This window comes from Pleurodeles waltl, chromosome 4_2 (assembly GCF_031143425.1).
Source record: "Pleurodeles waltl isolate 20211129_DDA chromosome 4_2, aPleWal1.hap1.20221129, whole genome shotgun sequence".
Classification (NCBI taxonomy): Eukaryota; Metazoa; Chordata; class Amphibia; order Caudata; family Salamandridae; genus Pleurodeles; species Pleurodeles waltl.
The window spans coordinates 338538587-338557849 of NC_090443.1; the positions used below are offsets into that span (position 1 = coordinate 338538587).

The following is a 19263-nucleotide window of genomic DNA, read 5'->3' on the forward strand; positions in this document are numbered from 1 at the left end:
TGGGCGCAAGATTGCTCCGGCCTGGGAGCTGGTGGGCACTTTGCACGTCCTCCGCGGCGGGCTTGGCATCCGCTGGGCCCTGGCACCGGCCCACACCCCGCTCTGGCGACTGCAGATTGGCCCGAATGTCTTGGGCTGGAGCCGGGACCGCTCTTCCCCCATCAGCCTCCACCCTCCTCCTCTTCCTCTCCTCCCCTTTCCCTGGCTCCCGCTGCTGCACAAACCAGGACACTGCACAGCAGCCAAGCGCACTGCCCGAAGCGGAGCCCGGGCACCAGATCCGGGAGCACGGGCTGTGCGGGGTGGCAGGGCACAGCGTGTGAGAAGGGGCTGCAGCTCAAGGGCTGGGCAGAGCCGGGTGACTCTCGCCCACCGAGGACAGGTGAGAGACCCGGTCGTCTATGCATATTCTGAGCTGGCACCGCTACATTTCCCAGCGCCGCGAAACAGCTCCCAGCTGCAAGCGGCACTATACTAAAGTGCATATATGAACTGATGCAGTAAGGCAAGGGGCGAATTGGTGATCTGGTGGGGGCATATACTCCATGACCTTGTATCTGGGCGCGTGGCAGTGCTGCTGGCGCCCTTTCCAGATGGTGGGTCTCCGCGGAGGCGGAGAGGCCGTAGGGTTGTGTGGAGCTCAGGAATGGGAACCGGGGCTCCTCGCTGATGTTCTCCGTTTTTACGAGTCTACTTCACTTTTGGCCGCGCTCATGTTTTTTAGGTGCTCCGAGGCCACCCGTGTGCCAAGTGAGTTACCTAAAATGAAATGTAGTCATTAAACTGTTGCTGCCGTCTACCCGTGCCTAATTCAGTCTCTACACATGTCCTCGATCTTCTCAAGAAAGGCAACGAGCCCCCAACAGGGCCCGCCTCTCTTGTGTCTTCCCCTCTGTGAGTAACACGTGCCTCGTTCGACGCTCCCCTTCAGGTTCACCATTCCTCTCTTCCCCACTAGTTATACTCCCTCTCCGCCTCCTCCTCCTCCCGCACGCTCCTTCCCTTCTCTCTAGCGCCTCGTGTCCCTTTCCCACATGCACTGCTGTTATTCTCCCCTCTCTCCCACTCTCTCCCTCCTGCCTGTCTCTGCCAGTTCCCCTGCCTCTCATGATTTCTTTAACCCTTCCACTCACTGCCACCCCTCTGCCACAGTCTTCTCCCATTCTCCCCTTCCACCCCCCGCTCTGTTTTTCTAGCTTTCTCTTGTCTACTCCTTACAGGCTTTCTCTTAACCCTCTCCTTCTCCAGCTCCTCTTTTCGTTTACTCTCTCTCGCCCGTCCCCTTTCTGCCATTTTCTCTCTCTCTGAATCAACCCTTGACTTTCTCTCTTTCCCTTCCACCTTGCCCCTTCCCTTTATTCCCTCCTTCTTTCTCAACCGCGCTCTCACTCTTTTCCTCTTCTCCCCTCATTCTCCCCTTTGTTCTCTCTTCTTCTTCGCCCCGCGCTCGCTCTTTCTCCATTTTCTCCCTCGTCCTTTGCCAGTCCAAGTTTCGAGTTAACTTACTTTGTGGGAAAGGGCACCGTTCCGGAAGGAGCTGTCAGGAGACCGACCACAAAGCTGATGGAGCCTTCTCGACGCAGGGCCCACGCCAGCAAGGGGTGGGGGCTGAGAGAGGGTAGTGGAGGGAAACATGCAGTGTAAACACTGTGGCGTGTGCCTCGGCCTCAGTTTAAGGAGGCCCGACTGTGCGTCAGGACGCGCCCTCACGGGAGCGGGGGAGCCGGCGAGGGCCCAGTGTGTGCGAGGCTGTACCTCTTGGGTCCAAAGCCCCGTCAGCTCTTCTGAAGTAAATATAGGCCAGATTTGTACAACCACACTCCTTTAATCCTAGTGTTTCCACTCAAGGGTGCACCTCGAAATGACCACCCAAACTTAAGGACAGATTTACAAGGCCCTTGTGCCCCTTCGCGCCACATGTGCGGCAACATTTTTGCCTCAAATGTGAAGCTAACGGGCCACTACCATAGCGCGATATTTACATGGTGGCGCACACTAGATTTGCACCACCTTGTAAACCATTTGCGCCACATCATGTATAATATATGCACGATGTAGTCACAGGGGGTCCCTAAAAATGGTACAATGGAATTTACAAGATTCCATTGTGCCATTTCTAGCTTAAAGCAGGCGTTAAAATGAGGCTCCCATTTTTTTCAATAGGCCTCTTAACACTATGCTAGAGTAGCGTCATTTTTTTTACACCAATCCAATATAGCATTACAATAGCGTCAAAAAATGACATGCACCATGGTGCGCCGTATTGTAAATATGCCGCTACCATGATGGTATTAGGGGCCGCAAGGGGGCCGCAAGGAAAGTGGCGCATCACTTGTGATGCACCACTTTTTTGTAAATATGGCCCTTAGTAGCTAATAGCACATTTTTTTTCAAGCCTGGCTATGAGACTGAGACAGCTACAGACCATTGACACCCCACACCACCCCACCCCAAAAAAAGAAACATATATAGCAAGCTTTTTGATTAGCAGGCCTTTTCCATTGGTCTGTTGAACTGCCATTCATATTTTATTCCCACCAACTACTTCATGGGGCAATGGTCAGTCCAATTTACCTGCTGACACCGCTCTCTGGAAGTTATGTTATGTTCATTTGTATAGTACTTAGCACCCAGGCGCTTGACTGCACAAAGTCTGTGTACGTTGTTCACATCTGCCCAAAAACTTTTTTTCACTGTGGCAAAGACTGTTCAAAGTGTGCTTTTAGATTTTTATTTTCGCTTCAAATGCCAGCTATTTATTTTACCTGAAATTCGTGTTTCAGTTACATTGTGATCTATTTTCTGTCTCTTTTTTCAAGTTGTTGTTATAATGTCATTCAGAGACATTGTAACATAGATGCCCATGGTTCGAATCATTGTCGAGGTGGTGGTGATTTCTTCTTGACTCTTTCTCAAATAACGATCGTTTTAAAATTCATGGCAAACTGAAAGGACTGGTTTTCAAAAATCTTCGCCAGTTAAACAGCCAGGTCACTGTTTTTTTTTAAAAAAAAGGTAATATTTAATTGCAAGTATATGGCTGATACACTTACGAGGTGGTATGTGTTCCTTTTTTATTTTTGAAGCCAGTGCCTGTAATGAAAAATTAAGATATGCAACCAATGCTTCAGCTTGCTAAGGCCACACCTATTGGCTTTGCCATGGACTGTTTTTGTAAGTAGCTAGTGGGTTTTGGATTACACAAGGGGTTTGGGTTACACCAGTGTTGTGTCTTTCTGGAGAAGCCTGTGAAAACATTGACTGTAAAAAAACGGTTGGCAAAATATAGACTTCAAAAGGCAGACTGCCAAAAACCTGAATTTACATGAATATGCTACAAAATTTTTGACTTGCACTCAAGCGCTTGTCCGCAAACATGCTCCAACTGGAGGCAGAATTGAAAAATGACCCAGTCCTAATACACATGAGAATCGGCATTGGCTCGATTGAGGAATTAAATACAGGTTAGGTTTTTGGTAGGGAGGCATTGAAGGTTGAGATATTAAATTGTCTATGATTTGGTGTCTACTTTCTATAAAAAATATGTTTAATGGACTAGACTGTCACATGGGATTCTTTCCTGATAATTCTACCCTCCCCCTTATCTCTCATCCTCCCTGTTTCCTACTCTCTCACCCCTCTAATGTTCTTATCCCTCGTGCTTCTTCCTGTATCCTGTCTCTAGTCCTTCTTCTGTTGCTCTTATCTTCTTTCCTCCTTCTACTGGCACTTCTTACACATCTTATTTCTGGTTGTCCTTTCTATACCTGGTTCTCGTCCCCCATCCTCGATCTTTGGTTCTCCTCCTTGTTCCACGCCCCACACCCTTTCCTGCACTATCCCCCCCCCCCCCCCCCCGCCCCCACTGTTGCTCTCATGCTTGATTCTCAAACCAGTACTTTCAGGCTCAGTCGTTTCCTTCTGTTGCTCTTTTTTCTTATTCTCCTTTCTGTCCCAGGTTCTCTCCCTCTCTCCTACTTTTATCCCTGTTTCTCCTCCCAGTGTCGTGTCTTCGCCCCATTTTTGGCAGCCATTAGTATCATTCACTCTCCTGGTTCCCGGCCCTGCTCTTTGGACCCCTGGTTCTCTGTCATGTTCCTGTCTGGCTTGTTCCCTATGTCTATCCTTCCAGGCCCCCTTAACGTGTCATGCCTCTAGGTCTCCTTGTCTACATTCCTCGTTTTCGTGGTTCTAATTTCTGCCCGCTCTCTACACATGCTTCTAAAACCACCCTCGTTTGGAGGGTGTCATCCTCTTTAGACTCGTTTACACTCTCCAAACAAGCAAAACACCCCCTGGACTTCACTGGTATCACCCGCCGTGGAACACTTCCTCACCCCATAAAAACCCTTGGCGTCTTCACTGACTTATTGGGGTCGCCCTCCGAAGCCCCTTAATCTAAGCCTCATGGGAGGCAGAAGCGGTTTAGAGGATGTTCTACAAGGCTCTTTATACTCTACTTACCCCGACTCCATGCCCCCCACTTGCCTCTCTTTTCAAGTCCCTCTTGCCTCTTACTCATGTGGGTCACCTTCCCCTGCCCCCGTCTCCCCTTAGCCCCAGTCATTACCGTTATCAGGGCCCGGGGCCGACATGAAGCGGCCTCGGGTTGTGTGTTCCTCAAACACAGAGCGCTGGCTCGGACTACCGCCCGCGTCTGATAACGGAGGGGGAGGTGTGCAAATATCAAATAATGGGTAATCCGGGGCTCAGGGCTCAGTCACGGAACAGGATCCGCGGGAGGAAAACGTGCTCTGAACAAGAGCACCTTTCACTCTGCGGTTTCCCGAAAGAAGCCTTCCAGGGGCTGACTTTCCAGCGCCCGGCAGGTCATGCGCCAACTTTCCAGTGCTCAATACTCCAGCGCCTGGCCACACAGAGTCTGCCTTTTCAGTGCCATGTCTCTCACAGCCTGACCATCCGAGTGCCTGACGTTCCAGTGACCGGCTTCCCATGGCCTCATCTTCAAGAGACTGACTTGCTAGTGCTCAATTCCCCAGTGCCTGATCGCTTAGGGTCAGACTTTCCTGTGCACTGTCTCTCACAGCTTTATCCTTCGGGGACTGACTTTCTAGTGCGTGTCTCACAGAGCCAGATCTTCGAGGCACTGGAATTCCAACACCCTCGCTCCTAGTGCCTGACTTTCCCGTGCCCAGCCTGGCCGAGACAGCCCTTCAGGGAATGCAATTCTGGTCCCACCCCCTCAGGAGCCGACTTCCCATCGCCCAGGATCCGGGAGCCTGCTCTTCGAGGAACTGGCATTCCATTGACCAGTCTCTGAGGTCCTGGCATTCCAGTGCCCAGCATCCGATGGCTTAACTGTCTGGTGCCCAGTCTCCCAGATCTTGAACTTCCAGTGCTTGATATCCCTTGTTCGAACTTTCCAGCTTTCCACAACAGAAAGATTGTCCTTCAAGGGAATGACTTCCCAATGTCAGCCCTCCAAGAGCTCAACTTTCCTGTTTTCAATTTCCCAGGGTTCCACCCTGGGGACAGGGCCTCCCAAGGGACTGGCATTCTTCTTCCCAGCTTCATAAGGCCTGACTTTCCAGTGTCTGCCCACCCAGTGGCCAACATTCCAAGACCAGGCCTCCTAGTTTCGGACTTTTCAGTGTCTGGCATCTCAGTCCTTAGCCTCCTAGCGGTGGCCCAAGGCTGCAGGGGCTTGACTGCTTTGTGCATTTCCTCTTACGTGCCTGACTTTCAAGTGCTTTGGCTCCCAGGGTCTGAATTTCCAGAAGTCAGTTTCAAAGTCCCATGCCTCAGTGGGCCTGATCCTCCAGGGACTGATTTACCAGTGCCTGCTCTTCTAGGGCCTGGCTTTCCTGGAATTGGCTTTCCAAGGCTCAACCTCTCAGGGTTTGGCAATCGAGCTGCTTTCCAGTGCCTGGTCTCCACAGGCCTGGCCTCACTGGAAAAGGCTTTGCAAGGTCCAGCTGCTTTCAAGGATCTCACTTACAAATGCCCTGTCTTCCCGGGCCTGGCTCCCCCTCCCCCCCCCCCCCTCCCAGGGCCCCAAACACCCAGACCTCTATCACTTTTCAGTGTTCTGCCTCCCATTGCTCCTGGGACACGAGCAGGCTACCTCTCAGGGCCTGGCCATCCAGGCTCTTACTTTCCAGTGTCAGACCTCCCAGGCCTTCCTATGCAAAGACTCTCATGTCATGACTTTCGGGAGTCCGGCCTCCCAGTGCTCGTCTTCTCGGGACCCAGACCAACCTTCCTCTCGGGACTTGGCTTCCAGTGCTCGCCCTCCCATGAGCCAGGCCCTGACACTTCTGTGGTCGTCTCCCTGTGCCCATCCTCCCAGTTGCCCTGCCTCCTTTCACCCCAGGACAAGAGTTAAATTGCCAAGCCACCCAACACCAAGAGCCTCAGAGCCAGACCTCAGTTCACTACCTCAGATTACCATGTCTCCCCAGCTCTCAAATCACTACCTCAGATTACCACGTCTCCACAATTCACTGGTTCAGATTACCATGTCTTTCCAGATCTCAGCTCACTTCCTCAGACTACCATATCTCCGCAGCTCTCAACTCGCTACCTCAGATTATCACGTCTCCTCAGTTTACTGCTTCAGATTACCATGTCTCCCCAGATTTCAGATCATTTCCTCAGATTATCATGTTTCTGCAGCTCTCAGCTCACTACCTCGGATTACCACGTTTCCTCAATTCATTGCCTCAGATTACCATGTCTCCCCAGCTCTCAGCTCACTGCCTCAGATTACCATGTCTCCACAGCTCTCAGCTCACCTTCTCGGATTCCCATGTCTCCTCAATTCACTACCTCAGATTACCATGTCTCCACAGCTCACTGCCTCAGATTACCATGTCATCTCAGATTACCACCTCAGATTACCATGTCTCCTCAGCTCTCAACTCACTACCTCAGATTCTCATGTCTCCTCAACTCTCAGCTCACTGCCTCAGATTACCATGTCTCCACAGCTCTCAGCTCACCTTCTCGGATTCCCATGTCTCCTCAATTCACTACCTCAGATTACCATGTCTCCACAGCTCACTGCCTCAGATTACCATGTCATCTCAGATTACCACCTCAGATTACCATGTCTCCTCAGCTCTCAACTCACTACCTCAGATTCTCATGTCTCCTCAACTCTCAGCTCACTACTTCAGATTACCATGCCTCATCATTCCACTACCTCAGATTACCATGTCTCTTCAATTCACTGCCTCAGATTACCATGTTTCTCCAAATATCAGCTCACTGCGTCAGATTACCATGTCTCCTCAATTCACTACCTCAGATTACTATGTCTCCCCAGATCACTGCCTCAGATTACTATGTCTCCCCAGATCACTGCCTCAGATTACCATGTCTCCCTAACTCTCAGCTCACTGCCTCTGATTACCATGTCTCCTAAATGCTCAACTCACTACCTCAGATTATCTGGTCTCCTCAACTCTCAACTCACTACTTCAGATTACTATACCTCCTCATTTCAGTACCTCAAATTACCACTTCTCTTTGGTTTCCTGCTTCACATTACCACGTCTCCCCTGATTTCAGATCAATGTCTCATATTACCATGTCTCCACAGATCTCAGATCACTGCCTCAGATTGCCATGTCTCCTCAGTTCACTCCTTCAGATTACTTTATCTCCTCAGTTTACTGCCTCGGATTACCATGTCTCCTCAATTCACTGCTTCAGATTACCATGCCTCCAAAATTCACTGCCTCTTAGGACCACGTTTCCTGTCCTCCTGTGACCAACATTCCAGTGCTTAGCCATCCAGGGTTCAGATTTTCTGAACAGAGCTTCCAGACTCTCTTCTTCCAGTGCCAAGCTTCCACATGTCCATCTTCCCGGTGCCCAGCCTTCCAGCGCTCAGGCTGCAGTGTCCTCACTGCCCCGAGCAGCTGGCCTGTCATGCTTTTGGCAGTTGATTTAGTGGGATCTTTTTTTATTACATTTTTGATTGTCATTTTGCGGAAGTGGTGGATACCTAGCACTTTTTTCCTCATACTCGGTGCCATGGTTTGTTGGGGTAACGGCAGTGAGGTCCCCGATACCCAGAAAGCAGGACTACCGTATGGCTCCTTGAAATATTAGTCACCATGTTTGAGTCCTCACAGCCTAATGCATTCTGGGAGTTGTAGTCTTGGTTCATCTTTGATGGACCCTACTGGACTGAAGTGTAAAAGGACAATGGTTTGTGTAGCATTCGGAATACTTGATGAATGGAAATGCTTACACCAACCGTAACATTGGTAATTCATCTAGGCACATTTAAGTCTATTGGTTAATCTTTTGCGTGCCATATACTAACAGTATGGAAATCCATTTTTGCCCACCCTAAAAAAGGAAGTCCTCACAAAAGTGAGAGCACCTAACCTGCTAGGGCACACCTCTAATTGAAGCAGGGCACTCTGGTATCTTGGACCTACATCAGGCTACATTCATGTCACCTAAAGCGACTCACTTTGCTTTAAAAATAAAAAGAAAGCGGCTCAGATTACACTAATTATTCAGAATCATTAGCAATTCCGCGGAATGCATTTCATTCCATTGTTTTTGCTCTGTGCTGTTGCAGATAAGGACCCCTCAAATACAGATCACACTTGGCCGGGACCCAGGACACGGTCCAGCTCATAATCTTGGGCCACATCTCATATGAATGAGAACACAAGCAAACCCATATAGTTTACGGTCTTATCAGAACTCTTTGTTGATGAGCAGATCCTGCGATCCCTGGACCCTCATCCAGTCATACTCATCTTACCTAGGGCAATTCACTTAGGATTCACGTATCCAAAAAAGTGAAGGATAGTAATGCTTGTACCAATCTGACCAACTGGTCTTAACTCTGGACACATACCATTGTATCATTTTAAAGTTTGTTGATACCATTGAACACTGCCATCCTCTAGATGCAGCACAGGTGCATCACTCAGGAGAACGCATAGCAGGGTATATAGGGTAGGATCTCCCACAGGTCTGTTACCCAAGTCAGTCTTCTGCAGATCCATCCACATATGTGCACCTTGGTGATATATATATCTTCAAGGTACACTAAGGTGTAGTTAAACACAGAACATCCTTAACTCCCCCTGTGTACTTCCCTTCCCATATTTTGGCCCTCAGTACTGTTGGAATGATATCCTGTCCTGTTGAGATTTGGGACTCAATAGCCCCTACTACAGTGGGGTCAAGAGTGGACGAAACTGGGTGCAAATGTCAAGTTAGTGCATGAAGGACTGTTTGATGGAGTTTGTGGGTGAGGATATGTACAGATGTAAAAGTAAACTGTTTGATGGCTGAATGAACTTACGGGCTGCAGTTCCTGAATGAGACATGGGACAGAGGGGTGACGTATGTGAGGAAGAGGGCAAAGGGGAGTGACGTGTGTAAGGGGGCATCCTGTACATAGCTTGACATCTAGATTTCTCAAAGCTTCTGAAAATGCAATGTCCATAGTCCAAGCCTAATGAGAGCACAAAACAAGCCCTTGACCAGTGAGACCACTCGATACATCTAGGGAGGGTACTGCCAGCAACAAGTCTTTCATTCATAAGCCCATGGAGAGCTAGAAGAGGACAGGGACATCCCCAGAATAGACCGCATAACCACACACAGAAACCAGGCATCCAGAACACTCCTTCTAAAAAACAGACCAGAGCTCTGGCGCTCTATGGCCAGTGAAAGCAGCAACCAGCCTTCTATTCCAGTGATGGAGCAATCCAAAATGACGTGATCCACGGTGCCCGATTCCCAGCCAGGTAAGGACCAGGTTACACATCACCCAAAAAGATGGGCACACAGGCACTCAATCCTCCATAGACAGGAACAAATGACATTACAAAAGAGCTTGCCCAAGAGTCCTCATCAGGGTTGAGAAGATGCTAGGACAAGACCATTTGTCTCCAGGAAGGGTTGGCTGCTAATCTTGGGCTCTGGAACAGCATGCTACTCTCCGTAATGGGCTTCAGTGTTCCATCAAGTACAGTAAGTGCTATATAAATGCAATTACAATGCAATAACACTGGGCAGCTTTACTAGAGCCCTGTGCCCAGCTTGGTTGCTAGATTAGTCACGAGCTATCACTTACAGGCAACTGGATGGCATTGCCTTAGGGTTCACCCTGTTGAGAGCCACAAGGGGGAATGGCTGCACTTTCCCAGTTTCTAGATCATCCTTGATGGTCCTTCTATAGTGGTTCTTGAGGCAGCGGTCATGGGCAGACTTTTACAACTCTTTGCTTGGCAGTATCTCCGGTTCTGGAAATCTCAATATCACACCAAGGATAAAACCATCTATAGCTCCATTATTGTTCAATATCCGCACTTCTAGAGTCGCAGTGGTTTAGGACCAAGGCCAAATGAAACTCAGGGCACAAGAAACCAGCAATTGGAAATAAGTGCTTACTGTTAACCCTATCCACATGCAAAAGAAACCTTACTGCAGTTTTGAAGAGTGAGAAATCTTGAATTTAGAACTAGACTTCATTTACAGTTTGGAGAGAAATGAAAGCCCTTCAATGTCTGGTGACAGTGTCCATAGCATCGATTGGAATACTCTCAGCCCCAGGTCCCACTTGGAGGCAGCTTAATGCCCTCAGTTCACTAAGATTCCTAGTATGAACTGGGCCACAAACTACAATGAACAAGCATTTACAATGCAACGGGTCTCGCGTTTGCTCATGTTAGAGCTGATCGCGTTGTAAACTCCTAACCCGACTTTTCACCTATCGGGCAAAAGTGCATTTATGTACGTAACCCGAAAAAGTGAAATTAACTATGTAAAGAGCTCGACTCCTGCCAATCGAGATCGTGCTCGTAAATTAGAGAAAAAGAAGTCCACGAGCCCGATGGAAAACAGCGAGCCTCGCATGTTTTCTGTACTTGGTCGCTGCGCTCGAGGAGGGCTAGCCACCAGAAAAGGCATGACGTATACGTGCCTTCGACTAATGAAAGCAAGCAGATTTTATTAAGCAAGCCCACGAACCAATAAAATACACTGATGTGAAGTTGACAGGGCTCCGAGCCCTTTTCTATATACTAAAGCGTCTCGCTGCGATACGCATGCGCAAGCGCATGCAACGCAGGCTCGACCCTACAAAGGGCTTAGCTGAGTACAGCCCTGCCAGTAGCAGTTTTGGTTCTATTTAAATCTCAGCCCAGTAATCTAGGGACAATCCTGCGAAAACATTGCGGCAGCAAGTAATGCTGCAGGCTTTCTCCAGCAGCAAGTACTGTCGAACATACCTCTGAAAATTACCAGCATATGCACTGTCTAACATGCACACTTCCCAGTATAGTATTGCTGCTGCAGATCTCAGTAATAATACATGTTTTTATAACTGTAAAAAGTGAAAAAGGACTATTGATATGGTTACTATACAATATGCCCACTCCTTTGCATATCAAGTGCTCCTTAACTCATGATCTAAGTACAAAGGTGACTTTGCTGTTAAAGACTAACTTCTAATTCTAACTAACCAGGTCCCGTTGCTATATGCCCTGGACCGCAGTTTTTCCCCCTTATAAATCACATACACACAAATTGTAATTTTAAAGGCATGTTTCAAACATAAATATAGTAGCAGGATGGCCTAGAAAAATCTAAGACTATAACTTTTAAATATTATTAGTCAGATGCTTGTTTGTGGTTTTAATTAGAGAAATATGAACTCGCCAAGAGTAAAATATAGTAATTATTAAAATCACTTTCAGAATTTCCGCTTTATGTTCTTCTCCTCTGACTGTTTTGGATTGCTTTGCAGTCAACCTTGCATCCCATTACCTGCTGCAGGGTACCCAACTGGTCGCTTCATATCTGACTGCGACTAACTGGGCCCAGATGTGGCCGAACCTCAACCACATGTCATGGGCCCCATTCGGGAAGGCATGTCAGAGTTTACTGCTAAATGGCTTCATTCACATCTGTCAAGAATTCACAGAAAGATTCCTGACAGGCATAACTGGTTTTACTGCTGCATGAATCTCTGCCAGTAGTGTGCAGAGTTACCCCCACGCAAGGCGTGGGGAGTGAGCGAACAACTAGTTTGGCGGATGCCAACTAACGAGCTCACACTACCTACGCTACACATGATCCGAGTTTTACTCCAGCAAAAGGACAGAGTAACTCCTCTTTCAGCTTGGATGGGTCAAATCAAAGCTTGGAGGGGGTGTAGTAAAAGGTGACTCCACGAGCGAAAATATCTTCATGTGCCATTTCCCCGTGCATAATAATACTTTGTGTACAGTTGTGCGCTAGGGAATGGGAGCCCCGGCAGTATGTCAAATGACATTGGCAGTAGTACTTAGGGATACTTGCGCCTGGCACAGCTTTCCAGACATGCTACTGGGATATGTATACATTTCCAAAGATGGTAAAATTGCACCTCTTCATAGGAGTACCACTAAGGGTAAAGATTTACTACCTCTTTAGTGAATCATTACCAGTCTATTTTACATTTCCGCACACTTGTCTCACTAAATGGCCATTGCGATCCCCACCTCATCGAAACTGCCATACAGACATGGGAAGCATGAACGTCATTTCACCAAAAGGCCTTGGGTAGCAAAAGTGACATCACATGGCATTTGCCCTTTACATTCATTCGCCCACACATGCTTACACATAACACACGGTCACACATACACTGTCTCACATAAACACAAACACACTCTCACTTGCACGCACGCACACAGTATACATTTAAACTCTTTTTTTACTTACCTCTGTTGCCTGGGGGGGGACATATTCGAGCCAATTGTACTCCATTTGTATTACACTAATTGTGAATAATATGTTAATAATCACTATTAGTGTAATAAAAATTGGCAAAAAACAAGGAGATTTTATCCCCCCCCCGATGTGCCCCTGTGTTACAGGCACTGATTGTGTCACCTCTGAGACCATGGGCCGCAAATGAAGTGCTAGGGGTCGCAAGGCAGGGGTCACATGACTCCTAAATGACGTCCATGCTGGGATGATGCCCCGCTTCCCAAAAAATAGGCTCCTAAGGGTGAAGGTGCGCGATTGCATAGAGGCAGGGGTCATGGCAAATCACTTGAACGAAGCCAGAAAAACCACCCTTTCCAGAGACACAGGTGTTACCCCGGCACACCACCATCGAAGAGACAGGAGCCGCGGCTGTCCAGCCCCAAAGGATCTTTCCTAAAAGAGCAGAGCAGGCTCTCCCATCCCCCTTTCATAGAGGCAGGAGTCGACCCACCCCTCCTTCACAAAGAAACAGGATTCCACCCTCGAAAACAAAAGGGCAAGTGCTTTTTATTCAACCCCCACCCAACCATCGAGAGGAAGGAACCATGGCAGCCCATTTCCCCAAGAGAGCAGAGCTTCGGCCCCGCATCTAAAAAGAGTCATTGGCCCGGACAGGCCTCCTGTTCCGGTGTATCCCTCGCCTCCTTGGCTGAACAGGCCATGGGTGGCTTGCCCTTGGCCTTGTGACTGCCCAGTCTCACAGAGCATGGACAATCAGGCTCCTTTCAAGTTTTTAACAAGGGCGCGCCTCAGAGAGGTGCAAGATTCCCAATGGGCGCCACCGCAGCAGGATGTCACACAGCACAACCTACCACCTCTCAGGCGGTGACTCTAAAACAGCTCAAGCCATTGTTACATGTATGCAGGGCCTCTGGATTTGTGCGGCAGGGGAGGACCGTATTATGCGGCAGGGTTTCCTAAATTATGAGGAAAGAAAAGGTAACATGCGGCATAATGCAGCACATTTTGTGATAGCTTTCATTCCTTATTTTGACATTTTTCACACAGGTTAATACTGTCTGGGCAAACGTTTCACTTCATTAGGGCCAGTTTAATACTCAAACGCACAATAAGTAACCAAAAGATGACCTGTCAGCTTTTGTAAATGTCCTTCCACTGCCCTGCACCACGTGTCACTGGGTTTTCAGTAACTTTGGGGCTAGAAACCGTTTATTTTTTATCTGCAGATTGTGCTGCGGATGATTAATTATATGGCTAATCCATAATTATGTGGAAAATGCAGCCCAATTGTGCATCTTTCCCTCTGTTGTAGCTTAGTGTATATCGAGTATGTTACAGGTTCAGATCTTGGGCCAATAGAGACTTTAATTCTTAATAGATCAATTAAAACTAGCTGAGTACAAATTAAACCTGTGATTAAAACCGACGAATATTTATTTCGTTGTTGCACTCCATCTAAAAGCTCAATATTGCAACTAATGTGGCTCTCTCTTGTATTCCAGGTTGACAAATAGCAACGGTAACCCCTGCCTTATAACCTGTGCACCCCATTGGACTGGGAGGGCAGCCCAGCGTGGAGGTCTCCTGATCAGTCCAATAGCATGCTTTGCTGAATGTCTCACAAACACTCCCAGTGACCGAATGAGAGATTCATGAGTAGCAAAGGTTGGCGGTGGACGTCAATGTCTTGCAGCGGTGGCACCGATATCCACCAGTCAGCTGGTTAACATCAACAGTGGGATGCAGCACCCAATATTTCAAGGATACCTGAGGTTTTAAGCTCTACACAAGCAACTACACACAATACAAGTGCCCCTTGCCATCCAGCAACACCTTGCGATCACGTGGAGCTGGTTAACATTGTGGCTGGCAGGGGCATACACTCCCCCAGGGACAGCAAAAGCCTTAGAAACACTCACCCTCGCCACCCTAGAGCGCTTTGCAGATTCGTGGAATTGGACAACAGTGCATTTAGGCCCCACTACCTAACAGTGTTCTTCTGGCTAGGCTGGCTGGTGCACACTCAATCTCAGAGATGCCAAGAGCAGTCCCCACTTCATGGTCATGTAGAGGTTGACCACCGGGTTTGTGTCCTTGGAACCCATCAACCACGACAGAGAATTTTGCCTACAAGGGGGATCCTATCTTACCAACGTTTGTTCATGCCTTCACAATGTTGATATAATTGGTCTTCAGACTGAAGGAAACTTGAGGACATTGGGAGTTGTTTTTTTGTTCTGATTAGTGGAATTCAACTTGGAAGATGAGTTTGGGAAAGCTACCCACTCTTAAGAGCCTGGTATCTGGCACCCATCCCAAGCGCCGCCAGAGGCATGACCTGACTCTGGACATGATTGGACCACCATTGGGCGACTTCCGACACACCATGCACGTGGGCCGTGGGGGAGAGGTTTTTGGAGACACCTCCTTCCTCAGCGAGCATGGCGGCAACGCAGCTGAGTCACCAAGTAAAGGCGGCTTCTTTTCCCGGACGCTGCGTCATGTACGGTCACCACTGCGGGGCCGCGGCGGGAGCATCAAGAGCGAGACCGTAGCCATAACTTACCCACCTCCCCCAGTCTCGCCCATTATCAAGAATGCTGTCTCACTGCCACAGCTGAACGAGATTGCCAATGGCGGGTCAGAGAGGTTCACGTACAAGAGCGCACCCATCAACAACACATCTGAGAACATGTACCATTATGGTGAGTGTTGTCCCTTGTTATGTAGGAAAGGTGTGTGCCCCTAGGAGATATATTTAAAACAGATTACATAAATACCAAGGGCCAGATGTAGCAAAACGCCAATTTGCGACTTGCAAATTGCGAGTCCCTGCGACTCGCAATTTGCAACTCGCAAATTGGTATGCAGTACGGTGTCTCAGACACCGACTGCGACTCGCTATGGGGTCGCAATTACCCACCTCATTAATATTCATGAGGTGGGTCGCTAATTGCGGCCCCATAGCGAGTCTAGGCACTCGCAAACATGGAGGCCTGCTGTCGTCAGCAGACCTCCATGTTCGTGACTGCTTTAAATAAAGCAGTTTTTTTTTTTTTAAGTGTAGCCTGTTTTCCTTAAAGGAAAACGAGCTGCACTTAAAAAAAAAAACGAAACCTTTAGTTTCGGTATTTTTTCAGGGCAGGGAGTGGTCCCTTGGACCACTCCCTGCCCTGAAAAAATATTTGTGGGTCCATTCACAAAGTGGAAGGGGTCCCATGGGGACCCCTTCCAATTTGCGAGTGGGTTACCATCCACTTCAAGTGGATGGTAACTGCGACTCCATTTGCGACCGCATATGCGGTCGCAAATGGAATTGCATTCCACTCCGAATCGCAAATAGGAAGGGAACACCCCTTCCTATTTGCGATTCTGAAATGCATATTGCGAGTCGGTCCCGACTCGCAATATGCATTTCTGAATAGCAAAGAGGCTTTTGCGCCTCGCAAACGGCGATTTTCGCCGTTTGCGAGGCGCAAACCCTTTGCTACATCTGGCCCCAAATGACGTAAGGTACAGACTGGTTGGTGGTGATTAGACTCTGTTGGTCTTACAGCAACATCTCAGGCTAATTCTATGGATCATTTCACGTTTGCCTTTGTACCCTTTCAGATGTTTTGGAGACAGGTGGCATATGTTGTTCCATTTGTGACAATTTAAAAATAGGTTCTGTCTTCAGTGAATTAGGTTTGGGAGGACAGGACATTATTTGATCGCTGCACATGTTGCACGCATTGCCTGACCAGAATACGTTGTTTATTTAAAGGTGGTTCAGAATTCCTTTGTTTTCCTCATATCCTAAGAACAGAACTAATGCAATAATTTTCAGAGTTCCATTCAAAATTATACTTCAACATTTGGGTGCTCTATTTCTTCCAGGATCAAAAACCATTATTAGGTAATTTGTTATGTTCTGGAATGCTCTTATGGTCATTTGTGGTGGCGCCATAAGGCATATTTCTCCAATTGCCTTCATGTAGCGACGGCCTACCTATTAAAATAATTTCTTGCTCAGTACCATCATGACTGCAAGCAAATGTAAACAAAGACTAAAAGAAATATGAGATAAGCAAATCATAATAACTGTATTGTAGCAGGATTCAGTTTTCATCTATGCTGTTTAAAAATGGCAATATGGGGAACACTTTTAGTTCCTTTGAAATGAAGAACACAAACAAGTAAAAATGTCATATGAAAAAACAAAACCTGGAAAAGTTGATTCATGTAGACTGCTTAACACTATAAGCAAGATTACAAGGATTATGAGGCCAGATGTATATCCACTTCATTTTGCAAGTCTCTAATTGCGTCTTTTTGTGTTTCACAATTAGAGACTCACTAAATGAAATGTGCAAATGTGTCTCAGACACAATAAGGGCCAGATGTAGCAAAGGTTTAGCGACTCTGAAACGGCGAAAAACGCTGTTTGCGAGTCGCTAAAGCCACTTTGCTATGTAGAAATGCATTTTGCGAGTCGGAACCGATTTGTAAAATGCATTTCCGATTCGTAAATAGTAAGGGGTGTTCCCTTCCTATTTGCGACTCGCAATGCGATGTAATTCCATTTGCGACTGCGAATGCGGTCGCAAATGGACTCTCAGTTACCATCCACTTGAAGTGGATGGTAAACCTGTCGCAAACGGGAAGGGGTCCCCACGGGACCCCTTCTCCTTTGTGTCTGGCATAAAAAATAATTTTTCAGAGCAGGCAGTGGTCCAATGGACCACTACCTGCCCTGAAAAATACCAAAACTAAAGGTTTCGGTTTATTTTTCAAAGTGCAGCTCGTTTTCCTTTAAGGAAAACGGGTTGCACTTTGAAAAAAAAAACCTGCTTTATTTAAAAGCAGTCACGGACATGGAGGTCTGCTGACTACAGCAGGCCTCCATGCCCGTGAGTGCCCTGAATCGCTATGGGGTCGCAAATTGCGACCCACCTCATTAATATTGATGAGGTGGGTCTTTGCGACCCCATAGCGACTCGCAGACGGTGTCTGAGACACCGTTCTGCATAGCAACTTGCGAGTTGCAATTTGCGAGTCGGAAGGACTCGCAAATTGCAACTCGCAATTTGCCACCTACCTACATCTGGCCCTAAGTGATTCCCAATGGGGTCGCAAAGACCTACCTTATCATTATTCATGAGGTAGGTCGCAATTTACGACCCCATTAGGAATGGCCGCACTCACAGGGATGGTGGCCTGCTGGGGACAGCAGACCACCATGTCTGTGACTGCTTTTAAGTAAAGCAGTTTTTTTAAAAAATGCAGCCCATTTTACTTAAAGGAAAATGGGATGAATTTAAACAAAAAAAGTAAAAGTTTTCTTTTCATTTTTCAGAGTAGGCAGTGGTCCGTGAGACCACTACCTGCTCTGAAAAAATATTTACGCTTCCATTTACAAAGGGGAAGGGGTCCCTGGGGACGCCTTCCCGTTTGCAAATGGGTTACCACCAACTTGAAGTTGATGGTAACTGTGAATGTTTTGCGACTGCATTCACGGTCGCAAAACATTCTTACATACCAGTGCAATGCGGTATATGGACAAGAGGCCCTAAACATGCCCCTTCCTACTACCGAATCGCAAAAGCAAAATGTCACATTTTGCTTTGGTACGTAGAAAAAAGCCTTTTTCCAATCACAAACGACCCTATTAGTACATTTTTGCGAGTCAAAATCTCTCTCAGAAACAGGTTTGGGCTTGTACTTTTTTGTTTCTGCAGATTCCAATTCACAAAAGGGACCCATTGTCAAGCTGTAGGTGCAGTGGCTGAAATCACACTCTCTGGGCCATGCATTGTATGCATATTACAGCAGCCTGTACCTGCCCATTGCTCTAATATGCTGTGGCTCCCATGTGCCATCTGAGTACAGTGAAAGGGCCCAATTGATGTCAGCAGGCTGAGTCCCTGTTTCCAGGTTACCCAAGGGATTGGCATTTACATATATGGTTCTTAAAGGACCCTTACAGGTCAATGCACTGAATTACCTTTCTACCCCCAAATTAAGGGTGGAAACGCAGTTACATACTCAGGGAAGATTTGCTAATATTTTGTGTCAGGTTTGCTACACAAATGTGATGCAAACTGGCACAAATTATTTATTTGGAATGTTTTTTCCAGTGTAAAAATATGCGTAAAATGAACAGAATTGCTGCTTTGCTTTACTTTGCATCAAGGGGGTGTTTCGTGTGTGGTACGTGGGTGTTCCAAAGCAAACATACTTTGTTTTTGAGAGGATGTCATATCTACTAACAATATAAGACAGCAAAAAATAAAATAAAACCTCTGTAAGGCAGAAATTAAAAAGGAGAAATAATTTTGTTTCTCCAAACCAGGCTTTCCACTTTACAGCGCACATGCAAAGTAGGCAATGCTTTAAAGATTGTCTAGGCATAGTTTTTTTTTTTCTACTGGAAGGCTACACTTCCAGTACAAAATCTACTCTAGAATGTATGTAATCACCTTTCCACTATGTAGCAGAGGTGTGTGTGTGGTGCTAGGCAGCCTGATTATGTGCTAGTACAAGGAGGCGAGTAGGACAGTGGCA

At 47.4% G+C, this 19263-nt stretch overlaps 1 protein-coding gene across 1 annotated transcript in view; it reads left to right on the forward strand.

The window, feature by feature from the left end:
* Positions 1-206: 206 nt before the first annotated feature.
* CDC42EP1 (CDC42 effector protein 1) overlaps positions 207-19263 on the forward strand; it is a 60151-nt gene continuing 41094 nt past the window's right edge. Inside the window, exons 1-2 of the mRNA XM_069231373.1 lie at positions 207-382; positions 14220-15422. Coding sequence (XP_069087474.1) covers positions 14981-15422 — 442 coding nt within the window. The 5' untranslated portion in view covers positions 207-382; positions 14220-14980. The remainder of the gene's footprint in view (positions 383-14219; positions 15423-19263) is intronic.